The 12,617-nt window shown below is 40.4% G+C and overlaps 3 protein-coding genes across 4 annotated transcripts; all 3 read left to right on the forward strand.

Annotated features, from left to right (window-relative positions):
* The first annotated feature begins 225 nt into the window (after positions 1-225).
* Positions 226-4,486, forward strand: epdr1 (ependymin related 1). Its single transcript, XM_018678852.2, has 3 exons — positions 226-560; positions 2,330-2,538; positions 2,755-4,486. Exons 1-3 carry the CDS (start codon positions 325-327, stop codon positions 2,946-2,948), a joined length of 639 nt encoding a protein of 212 aa, XP_018534368.1. The 5' UTR covers positions 226-324; the 3' UTR covers positions 2,949-4,486.
* Positions 4,487-5,347: 861 nt separating this feature from the next.
* On the forward strand, positions 5,348-11,929 carry LOC108884771 (tripartite motif-containing protein 16). 2 transcript variants are annotated; one of them, XM_051069784.1, is made up of 2 exons: positions 5,348-7,080; positions 10,706-11,929. In XM_051069784.1, exons 1-2 carry the CDS (start codon positions 5,589-5,591, stop codon positions 10,888-10,890), a joined length of 1,677 nt encoding a protein of 558 aa, XP_050925741.1. In that variant the 5' UTR covers positions 5,348-5,588; the 3' UTR covers positions 10,891-11,929. The 2 variants fall into 2 exon arrangements, with proteins under 2 accessions (XP_050925741.1, XP_018534362.1); XM_018678846.2 differs by lacking the exon at positions 10,706-11,929 and having other exon boundaries at positions 5,354-7,973.
* Positions 9,465-10,459, forward strand: LOC127142395 (tripartite motif-containing protein 65-like). Its single transcript, XM_051070205.1, has one exon. It carries the CDS (start codon positions 9,465-9,467, stop codon positions 10,410-10,412), a length of 948 nt encoding a protein of 315 aa, XP_050926162.1. The 3' UTR covers positions 10,413-10,459.
* Positions 11,930-12,617: the final 688 nt, after the last annotated feature.

Genomic DNA, 12,617 nt, shown 5'->3' on the forward strand with positions numbered 1-12,617 from the left:
CTGAAATTATAAGGTTAAATATAAAAATATGAGTAAGCTCGAAAACATCTTAATGACTAAAGGACTAAAGGTAAATAAACCTCTTATACATAACGATACTACATAAATATCCCAACCTTTAATATTAGTTTTATGTCTGCGTTTCGTTTTTGTTGTGAATATTTTAGTTGACTACTTGTGTTGATTTAGTTCCACTTTATTTTGAAAGTCACATCCGGAAAGACTTCACCTTACTCTCGCCACCTTGTCAGCAGCAGGTGGCGCCCGCTCCCAGCAGTAACAACAACGGGTCCAGTTAACGGGACTCCGGTTTCTCCAGACGCCATGCACCGACTGCTGTTCGTGTTTCTAGCCGCTGCCGGGGCCTCGGTTCTCGGCCTCCCTGGGCTGAACGCGTCGGCGGGAGCCGGGCCCTGCCTCGCCCCGCTGCAGTGGGAGGGCAGGTGGGTGCTGTACGACCACAGCACCGGGAGGAACAGCCGCGCCGCCGTCTCCTACGACGGCCTGAACCAGAGGATCCGAGTCCTGCAGCAGCACAAGAAACACACCCCGTGTCAGAAGTAAGATCCATCTCTCCTCGGGTAATAATGTTAATATCAGTCTGTTATTTTCCCAAATTATATTTACAGGAATATCGAAATACACAAATGGAATACACAAAATATCTTTAAATAAACTTGCAAATACAAAAAAACACTATCTGATAAATATCAACAGCACCACTTCCTATAAAGAGTTAATAAAGGCTTCATTAATGTTTATAAAACATTTACTACAGATCAGTTATACGCCTTTGATAACAACTAACTGTGGGTTGCCAGATTTTAAAAATCTCTTTGGCTGTGTTCATTATTTTTCATGGTAATAATACTCTTTAAAGGTGAAATAAAATATTAACAAAACAATTTTATTCCAGATCCTGTGGAAAGTGAATAGTCACAGATGTTTTATTTTATTTTATTATTATTATCATTTAAATAAGTTTATATACACATGAAAATACAACATTTTACTAAATAAATATTAACAATAATGATAAAGACATTATAACACTGACATCTTTTCTAAAAGGTTTATAAATTGTCATTAATGACATTAGTAATGTGACTAAATCATTTAATAAATCTTGACAGATTGATTATGAACCTCTGACAGACAAACACTTACCATGTGAATAATCTGATAAGAATGTTATTGTACATGTTGTCAGCTTTAATAAAAGGCAGAGAAATGGCTAAAAAAATTAATGAAAATAGCGTTCATACAGTCTAATCAGTTTGAGGTATTTTTCACAACATGGCAACCCAAAAGATCTACAAAACTTTATAACGTAAACAAGTACACAAAGTAGCAGTAATAATAATAATGATGATAATAAAACATGAGTTTCTAGTGAGATATCTTTTAGAAAGATTTAATCTTGATTCACTAATATTTTACAGACGAGTTAAGACATTAATGAGAACTAACTGACTGAGCCTTCAGCTTTTAGAGGAGGATAGTAAATGATCTAATTTACAATAAATATGAATTCATCAGCTATAGTTTTGTGTTTTTTCACATGTATAGGTGTTTTATTTTTAGGGTAAGAAACCTTGTCTTCTATAAAAGGTCATTTCAGGTAACATAAATACACAAAATGCCTTCAGAAGAGTTTGGTTTGTCCATTCTGGGCTACTGTAGAAACATGGTGGTGCAACATAGCAGGCTCCGTGGAAAAGGACCCGCTCCCTATGGAGACGTAAAATGCCTCATTCTAACCTCACGAAAACACAGCGATTCTTAGTTTCAGGTGATCACGCACTAATGAAAACATAATTATAAATATTATTACATTTCTGCCAATAGATCCCCCAACACACTGGTCCTGTAATGACCCCTGTTAGCTGCCTGAGGTGTGTTATTTACACTGATTCTCTGCCAAGACCGAGGTCTGCAGTTCAGAAACTGTCTGGTAAACAAGCACAAAGCCTGTTACTCGACTTTGGTTTGTTGAGTTTTCAGTGTGGACACCCCTGTTCAACACTGAAGAGTCTTAAAGCTACAGCACATAATGATATTTTACTTCCAACTTTGAGGCAACAGTTTTTATTTAATTGAGACTGAGGATTATAGTTCAGGCCATTACTGTTCCCTTTATTAGGAGGTTAAAGTAAATGAAAAAGTTCCTTGTTAAAGCAACATCAGCTCCTTAGTACAGTCAAGACTTGATGATGTATTCAAACGCAAAATTCGGACATCATTTGATACTCTCCGATCTTTATATCCTTGATTTGGATCAGAAACCACCCCCATCTCAAAAAAACCCCTTTGTCTCACCTTGCTTCAGGTTTTTCGAGTACATCTACTTGTACCAGAGCATGGTGATGTTCCAGATCGACCAGAAGACCAAGGACTGCTCAAAGATTGCTCTTACGGACACCTGGGATCCCTTCGACATCCCCGACAACTCCACCTTTGAGGACCAGTACTTCATCGGAGGCCCTGGGGACAACGTGGAGGTTCAGGAGTGGTCGGACAGGAAGCCGGCACGCCAACGTAAGACTGGTTTTTAATGCAAGACAAAATAAGTGTTTGATTTACCTGCTCAGTCTACATTCATCGCTTCCCATTGCTGCTTCAGAATGAGACAAACTTTCCACTGAGGTTCCCTTCTTTCATGCCAGACAGGTTTTACCAAATCTATCTGTTGGAATAAAACTTCCAGTTCCTCCTTTGTAAGCTGCTGTAATGTCTTGCTCGTCTCTCCACCAGATGAGACCTGGGTTGGCGTTTACACCATGAAGGACTGCTACCCGGTGCAGGAGACCTACACCAGGAACAGCAGCGTCACCACGTCCACCCGCTTCTTCAACCTGCAGCTGGGCATCAGCGACCCCGACGTCTTCACCCCGCCCGGCACCTGCCAATCGGCTCGGCCCGAGAGGATGCCCGAGTCCGACTGCTGAGGCCCCGCCAGCCACCTCTGACCTTAGATACTTGACCGCATTCTGAGGCTGAGACTAAAATCACTCCCTCCATTACTGATTCTCTGTAGATACGTAGAAGTTGACTCTGTAGTGAGCAGAAGATCAAGATTTCAAACATTTACAAACCTTCGTCATCGTGCGTCATCACTTAAGACGTGTATTGTTATGTGATGATGAAGTTTTGCAACTATAAAATCCGACAAGTTACATTTTAGGATTGTTTGCATAAACACTAAGTAGTAAACAATGCAAACATTTCACACTTATAATTCAGACACTCAATAAAATCACACAGGGTAAACTGAGTGCACTATATGGTGAAAAGGGAGAGATTTCAGACACAGCTTTTGCTAGTGTTTTATAGAATTGTTTGTTAATTTGCTGCTAATTTGCTAAAAGTGTTGTCAGTGATTCCTTCTAATAATAGTACCAACTAGTTACAAATAATAATATTAACCCCTGAGCTACCAAGCTATCTTACAGTGAACAGTTAGGTTTTAGTGAAGTATTCTGACTACATGCTAACAAGCCTCAGCTAATTTCTTAGCTCAGGACAGGCGGTTTGATAAATCCAAATATTCCTTCAAATCATCTAATGAAGTGCCTCATAAACATGAGTGTCTATGAAGTCAAAATCACAGCTGGTATGGTTTGTGGTTTATTTGAGATCTAGTCCTATTTTCTAAGACATGCAGTGATCTGTTTGAGCTGTAATAAATGGGTTTCCATAATTATAAACAATTGGGGTAGAAACTCATTTCAAAAATGTCATGATAGCTTATGTTTTAGTATTTGAGCAATTTACCGCACTGCACGCTGATGGACATCTGTTGGTTTTGGCTAGCTAATATGTTACATTAGCATATACTGTATGACTTTCCTGCTGCTTGGCCTCTGCACAAGTTACAAAGCACAGACCTTCATTTTGGATATTATATTTCTAAGAGAAGCATGTAGAGTTGTGATGAGTTGTGAAGTGTGAGCAGCTCCTGGTTCAGAAGTAAAGGTGCCAAAAGTTGAAGGCACAAGCTTGTATACGGAACATTTTCAATAGAGTAATTAACTAAAACTCACAAGGTGCATTCCGGTAACTATTCTGCCATGCCAAAATGAACTGCTGTCCATAACATAAACCTGTGGGGTTGTTACGTTATCCAGCCAGGCCTCTGCACCTCTATCAGCTGTCACTGTGATCGGTCCAACTTCACATACTTGGTCCTACAATAAAGAAGTCATGGCATTTTATTGACTTTCTTAACAGAGGATGTCAAACCTGATCAAACACCCACAAAAGGCAGATCACACAACAAGCCTGCTCGCACATTGTAGGTGTGGAAATCTGTAGGAAGGAGACACACACTGGATTAAAAAAATCTCTCAGCCTTCATGAATTTATTGCATCATTACGGGTAAAACTGCTGCACTATTTACATTATATGAATACTGTATGAAGACCTGTATCTTAATTTTAACGGCTACATGTAAAACTGCATGGGAATAAACACAAGATAATCAGACTACTTTGATTCCAGTTTACCATGATTGAAGTTTGGTGGAGAGTTTAGGTTCCAAAGTAGTTTTCTGAATAATCTTTCACCAAGTGAGCGATGTCTTTTTTACAACAGAGGAAAGACCATGAGGTGGAGAGATCAGTCTTTATGTCTTGTAAGTTTTTCCATGTTGGTACATCAGAGTAAAAAGAAGTCAGGCTTAATGATGATATTAAATGGAGTTATACAAGCTGCACTCAATTAAAAATCCCAGTGATTCTAACTCCATCCCTCCACTCTTTCACTGCTTGTTATTTAAACTGAACAAAGGTCAGTGTGAATATCACAGATGGTTAAAGACTGAAATCTGAAAACAGATGCACAACACAAGAGGGCGCCATTGTCCTGCTGAGCAGGGATGTAGTGGAGGATAAAGAACTTCAACTCAGTTCGTTTGAAGTTGGAAACATGTTTTTAGGCCAAGGTAAGATTTGTAACAAATATGTTGAGTATAAAACATCATGGTTAGTGCACTTTAACTGTAGTTTTGTAGTTTATTTTTTTTAAGTTATTACCTCATTTTATTCAAAAATGCCTAAATGACTTAATCAAATATGTTTATATTATAAATAAAATTTGAGAATTTCATTACTCATACAGCAGTATTTGAATTAATGTGATCTATAGAAAGATTCATCAAAGTGTACTGTAGGAGAACAGAAGAGCTGATTCTGAAAACTGGGGAATCATCTCTAAACTCAGAGATGCCAAGAAACGTTTATCACCTAAAAGTTGAGGTCAGTATTTTTAAATGAGAAAAAGCTAAATTGTATAAATGGGTGATACACATATATTCAAACCGCTCCTCTTCCTGGAATAAGTCAAAGCCTGTTAACCCTCCCTCTTCTTCCTGCTCTCAAACACAGTGAGCTCCACTCTGTCCACATGTTTCCTTGTTCCCTCCCCTTCAGATCTACAGTTTGAAGATGGGTGGAACCAACATGTGGTGAAGTGCAAGAGCTGACAGGAACCATTCACTGCAGAAACACATGATGTTTAGATCAGAGCTCAAACTAGTTTCAGTTCTCAGAAAGTGAAACTCAGACAGTCATTGTCACTGAGAGGAGAAATGGCGCAGAAAGGAGTTCAGCTGGACCAGGAAACCTTCTCCTGTTCGATCTGTCTGGATCTACTGAAGGATCCAGTGACTATTCCCTGTGGACACAGCTACTGCATGGACTGTATAAAACTCTTCTGGGATGAAGAAGATCAGAAGAAAATCCACAGCTGCCCTCAGTGTAGACAGACCTTCACACCGAGGCCTGTCCTGGTGAAAAACACCATGTTAGCAGTTTTAGTGGAGGAGCTGAAGAAGACTGGACTCCAAGCTGCTCCTGCTGATCACTGCTATGCTGGACCTGAAGATGTGGCCTGTGATTTCTGCACTGGAAGAAAACTGAAAGCTGTCAAGTCCTGTTTGGATTGTCCTGCCTCTTACTGTGAGAAACACCTGCAGCCTCATTATGAATCTCCATCATTTGAGAAACACAAGCTGGTGGACCCCTCCAAGAAGCTCCAGGAGAACATCTGCTCTCGTCACGATGAGGTGATGAAGATGTTCTGTCGTACTGATCAGCAGTGTATCTGTTATCTCTGCTCTGTGGATGAACATAAAGGCCACGACACAGTCTCAGCTGCAGCAGAAAGGACTGAGAGGCAGAGAGAGCTGGAGCTGAGTCGACTAAAAATCCAGCAGAGAATCCAGGACAGAGAGAAAGATGTGAAGGAGCTTCAACAGGAGGTGGAGGCTATCAATCGCTCTGCTGATAAAACAGTGGAGGACAGTGAGAAGATGTTCACTGAGCTGATCCGTCTGATGGAGAAAAGAAGGTCTGATGTGAAGCAGCAGATCAGATCCCAGCAGAAAACTGAAGTGAGTCGAGTCAAAGAGCTTCAGGAGAAGCTGCAGCAGAAGATCACTGAGCTGAAGAGGAAAGATGCTGAGCTGAAGCAGCTCTCACACACAGAGGATCACAACCAGTTTCTACATAACTACCCCTCACTGTCACAACTCAGTGAATCTACAGACTCATCCAGCATCAAGATCCGTCCTCTGAGGTACTTTGAGGATGTGACAGCAGCTGTGTCAGAGCTCAGAGATAAACTACAGGACATTCTGACAGAGAAATGGACAAACATCTCACTGACACTGACTGAAGTGGATGTTTTACTGTCACAACCAGAGCCCAAGACCAGAGCTGAGTTCTTAAGATATTCACAGGAAATTACACTGGATCCAAACACAGTAAAGACACATCTGTTATTGTCTGAGGAAAACAGAAGAGCAACGCTAACATGTAAACAACAGTCTTATTCTAATCACCCAGACAGATTCACTAAATGGTGTCAGGTCCTGAGTAGAGAGAGTCTGACTGGACGTTGTTACTGGGAGGTGGAGTGGACAGGAAGAGGAGTTCATGTAGCAGTCGCATACAAGAATATCAGGAGAGCAGGGTACTCGGATGAATGTATATTTGGACGCAACAACAATTCTTGGGCATTAAATTGTAAACAAAATTGTTATGAATTTTGGTTCAACAATATCCAAACTCCAGTCTCAGGTCCTCAGACCTTCAGAGTAGGAGTGTACCTGGATCACAGAGCAGGTATTCTGTCCTTCTACAGCGTCTCTGAAACCATGACTCTCCTCCACAGAGTCCAGACCACATTCACTCAGCCTCTCTATGCTGGACTTCGGCTTAACTTGTACGATGGAGACACTGCTGAGTTCTGTAAACTCATTTAAGACAAGTCATTTAAGGTGTAGTTGGTTGAACTCTGTAGTTCAGTTTATATTGTCTCCATGTTTGTTGCTAAAAGCTCATTGTTGTGTCATTTCTGCACAGAGATCACCTGTCAATCAATCAATGATCGTCACCTCTTTATCTTCTCATTTATTGTTCTGTTGATGTTTAAGTTTCTTCAGGTGGAGCTGGAGCCATGGAGGATATCACTGCTCATGATGACTTTTCTTTATCTAAACTGACATTTCTCCACATGAAAATATAAACTTCTCTGTCTCTAAATGTTTGTTGAATATTTGTATTGATGTATTTGTATGTTGTTGTTTCTCTTGCATGGACCTTAACAGAGAAATCACCAGACCTTCCTTTATCACAGATATTTTGTTCTCACTTTGTGAAGAAAGAAATCTGTAATTACACTTACATTTCTTCATTTACAAGATCAAATGTTGTTCAAATCAATGTAGAAATAAGATACTACAAAGTATTATAAAACTATAATTATCATGATATTAATCAATGAGGAGATTGTTCATTATTTTCTTTTCCATATGTGAGATTCAGGTTAAACAAACTGATTGTGTGGATGAAGTGAATCTGTTCATGAAATCACTGAACAAGTCATTTAACAGACTTTACTGATTAAATGTGTGAACAAACTGAAGGTTTACATCATGAATAAAGTTGTTTTTCCTGAAGAACAAATCAAATATTTTCTGTCTTCATTCCAGGATCTGATTCACAGCTGATGGAGAAAATGTGAAACTAATATGATATGCTAATATGCTTTTTAAAACCAAGATTTTGTTTGTGCTCTCAGTCAATAACAACAGTCTAGAACACAGGCAAGTGAAATATGTCCAGTCATAACAAAGGAATGAAGAGAAATTTTAACCTTTAGCCTCAAATCTCAAATTCTCAAGTTCCATTTACAACCTGAAAGCTGATGTAAATTATATTTGTAAACTGTAAACTCTTCCATCTTTCCCATGTGCCCTGAATGCAGCATCAGTGCTACAGGCTGTGACTCCTGTGAACAAACTGACACAGTGTGATATTACATATATTTAAATCTGTCTTTACTGATGTTGTTTGAAGTTGCCGAAGGCTGGGTGAAGTTTTTACTCGTCTTCCTGCAGTGAACATCACAGCAGGTGAACAACTGAAAACTGATGCACAACACAAGAGGGCGCCTTTATCCTACTTACCAGGGATGTAGTGGAGGATAAAGCATTTTTGACCACAGGAACAGAGAAGCCAGCACCCATCCTGCACTACCAAGTAAGGACAACCCCATACAGCTGCACCAATATCAGGTAAGATCAACCCTGGATAGTCAACATGAGGAAGGCAGCTAGTCCAGATGGAGTCACCAGAAGGATCCTGAAGAACTGAAGGACTGATATCAGACAATGTTGAGTAAGCCCACAGGAAGGAGGTTCAGCATCTGACAGAATGCTGTCATCACACTAACCTGGACCTAAACATCACAAAAACCAAGGAAATAACAGCCAGGACTTCAGGAAATCAAAGTGCGCTGAGCACTCTACCTTCTGCATACAAGGGGAGGAGGTAGAGTGGATAAAGAGCTTCAAGTTTCCTGTTGTGCACATCTCGGCTGACTTCACCTGGACTACACACATCTCGGTTCAGGTGGGGTAGGCCCAACAGAGGCTTTACTTCCTCAGGAAGTTAAAGCATGCTCCCCTCCCTCATCACCTGCTGACCAGCTTCTATTGGTCCGCAGTGGAGAACCTCTTGACCTACTGCTGCATAGTGTGGTTCACCAGCTGAACAGGAAAGAACAGAGTTACACAGATATACAGAGTAAATTATTTGATCTTATAGAGTGGCTAAAAGCGCTCCTGAGTAAAACTAATGTAATGTTGGCATACACATTAAATTGTTTACTCTAAAAGAGTTTAAATTCAACATGCTGCTACTTGTCCTGGAATGTGGCAAAGCCTGATGACCTTCTCTTCTCTCTCTGTTATCAAACAGAGTCGGTGCCACTCTGTCCACGTTTCCTTGTTCCCTCCTTCAGATTTACTGATTGAAGGTGGGTGGAACAAACATGTGGTAAAGTGTGACAGCTGACAGGCCCAATTCATGACAGAAAAACATTAGATTAGATCAGAGCTCAAACTAGTTTAACTTCTTAGAAAGTGAAACTCAGACAGTCATTGTCACGGAGACGAAACATGGCGCAAAAAGGAGTTCAGCTGGACCAGGAAACCTTCTCCTGTTCGATCTGTCTGGATCTACTGAAGGATCCAGTGACTATTCCCTGTGGACACAGCTACTGTATGAACTGTATTAAAAGCTTCTGGGATGAAGAGGATGAGAAGGAAATCCACAGCTGCCCTCAGTGTAGACAGACCTTCACACCGAGGCCTGTCCTGATGAAAAACACCATGTTAACAGATTTAGTGGACCCCTCCAAGAAGCTCCAGGAGAACATCTGCTCTCATCATGATGAGGTGATGAAGATGTTCTGTCGTACTGATCAGCAGTGTATCTGTTATCTCTGCTCTGTGGATGAACATAAAGGCCATGACACAGTCTCAGCTGCAGCAGAAAGGACTGAGAGGCAGAGAGAGCTGGAGCTGAGTCGACTAAAAATCCAGCAGAGAATCCAGGACAGAGAGAAAGATGTGAAGGAGCTTCAACAGGAGGTGGAGGCTATCAATCGCTCTGCTGATAAAACAGTGGAGGACAGTGAGAAGATGTTCACTGAGCTGATCCGTCTGATGGAGAAAAGAAGGTCTGATGTGAAGCAGCAGATCAGATCCCAGCAGAAAACTGAAGTGAGTCGAGTCAAAGAGCTTCAGGAGAAGCTGCAGCAGGAGATCACTGAGCTGAAGAGGAAAGATGCTGAGCTGAAGCAGCTCTCACACACAGAGGATCACAACCAGTTTCTACACAACTACCCCTCACTGTCACAACTCAGTGAATCTACAGACTCATCCAGCATCAAGATCCGTCCTCTGAGGTACTTTGAGGATGTGACAGCAGCTGTGTCAGAGCTCAGAGATAAACTACAGGACATTCTGACAGAGAAATGGACAAACATCTCACTGACACTGACTGAAGTGGATGTTTTACTGTCACAACCAAAACACAGCACATACATGTCTGTTATTGTCTGAGGGAAACAGAAGAGCAACCTTACAGAGAGAGGACCAGTCTTATTCTAATCACCCAGACAGATTTAATTATTGGTCTCAGGTCCTGAGTAGAGAGAGTCTGAGTGGATGCTGTTACTGGGAAGTGGAGTGGAGAGGAGAAGAGATTAATGTAGCAGTCGCATACAAGAATATCAGCAGAGAAGGGATCTCATATGAATGTGGATTTGGACACAATGATAAATCTTGGGCATTAAGTTGTTGTAATAAACAAATTTCTAAATTTTGGTTCAACAATATCCAAACTCCAGTCTCAGGTCCTCAGTCCTCCAGAGTAGGAGTGTACCTGGATCACAGAGCAGGTATTCTGTCCTTCTACAGCGTCTCTGAAACCATGACTCTCCTCCACAGAGTCCAGACCACATTCACTCAGCCTCTCTATGCTGGACTTTCACTTTATTCTTCTTATGGAGACACTGCTGAGTTCTGTAAACTAACATAAGACAAAAGTCATTTAAGGGTCTGTGGGTCAAAATCTGTATTTTAGTTCATCAGTTTATTTTGTCTCCATGTTTGTTCATTGTTGTGTCATTTCTGCACAGAGATCACCTGTCAATCAATCAATGATTGTCAGCTCTTTATTATCTTTTGTTCTATTGTTGTTGGTTCTCTTCCACTGCATGGACCTTAGCAGAGAAATCACCAGACCTTTATTATCTTCTCTGACTGTCTTGACACCACTGCAGGTGCATGTGTTTACTTGTTGATTCAGTTACATGAACAGGCGTGATGATCCATGTATCAAGGGAAGGGTTCCACAGAGGCTGCACGTACTTTTGTGCTACACCACTGACTGTACAAAATAAACAGGTTTTTATTTTATGTTATTGAGTGGCTAAACACTCACGAGCAACACTAACACCATGCTGGCATACGTGTTATGTTGTTTGTTTAATCTAAATGAGTTTTAATTCACGGTTACTCCTTGTCCTGGAATGTAACAAAGCCTGATAACCCTCCCTCTTCTCTCTGCTCCCAAACACAGCTGAGACTTTTCCTTGTTCCCTTCCCTTCACACATCTGACAACTATTTGTTAATAATGGTGGCCTGCTTCATTCATGTCTTTCTGGATTCAGAATTGTGACAAATAACTTGCTTGATGCAATGATATTTGTTGAAACCCATTTGAAGCTTGGAGTGCTGGTTTGGCTCAGGTTGATTCTGAATTTGACCTGTTAAATAAATATGTAGAAAAATTATTGTCCTGCAGTTTTGCTATTTGAATGAGAGTTTTGTCTGATTACTGCAGATCATTCTTCACCTATTCTTTAACCAATAAAAGTAACTAAAGTGAATTTGAAGAAAGCTGAGAGAAATATGGCACCATTACCAAACTATGGGGCGTCGAAGTATTTGGCATGAAGCATGAGGAAACAAAGTTTTAATTCACCTTGCTGCTCCTCATCCTGGAATGTAGTAAAACCTGATAACGCTTCCATCTTTAGTGCATTTTGTCTAATTGATTGTATTGTATGTATCAGCAGGGCGTTTATTGTCGAATTTATTATGATGGTTTCCTAAAATCGCTTGTGTTCAGTCTCTTTCCATGTCTTTTCTAAAGCTGCAGTGCAGTGAGGTTTGTTAGCAAACGTACTTTACTGCTGTGACGATGATTGAAGCGTGTCTGTTGATTAGTTTGGAGGAAACTAAAAACACAATATCAATAAAATGTTTTTAAAAAGAATAAAAGCAGGTAGTTTGTGGCGACCTAATGGTTGAATGGTTAGGGTGCAAACACACTGACGCGTTGAGACTATGGTTTCATTCAAGACCAACAGGACCATTTGTTGCATGTCTGCATGGATATATGTAGACGATCTATCTCCACAGAGTGTTTAAAATGAAGGCACAAATGCCCAAGAAGTTTAATTGAAAAAAAAAAAAAGGCAGGTGGCCTGCTTCATTTATATACCTCCTAATTCACAGCTGAAACCAACAAGTTGATTGATGCAAAGATATTTGTTTGAACCTATTTGAAGCTTTGAATGCTGGTTTGGCTCAGGATGAATCAGAATTTAAGCTGTTGACCCAGAACAGTTAACTGAATATACAAAAAAATATCATACTGCAGTTTTATTATTTTTGTGACAGTTTACTCTGATAACTCTGTATCACTGTTTTTTTAACAACAAAAGTAAATTGAACCAAAGCTGAAAAAGTTGTGTGGG

This window comes from Lates calcarifer, linkage group LG4 (assembly GCF_001640805.2).
Source record: "Lates calcarifer isolate ASB-BC8 linkage group LG4, TLL_Latcal_v3, whole genome shotgun sequence".
In the NCBI taxonomy this organism is placed as follows: Eukaryota; Metazoa; Chordata; class Actinopteri; family Centropomidae; genus Lates; species Lates calcarifer.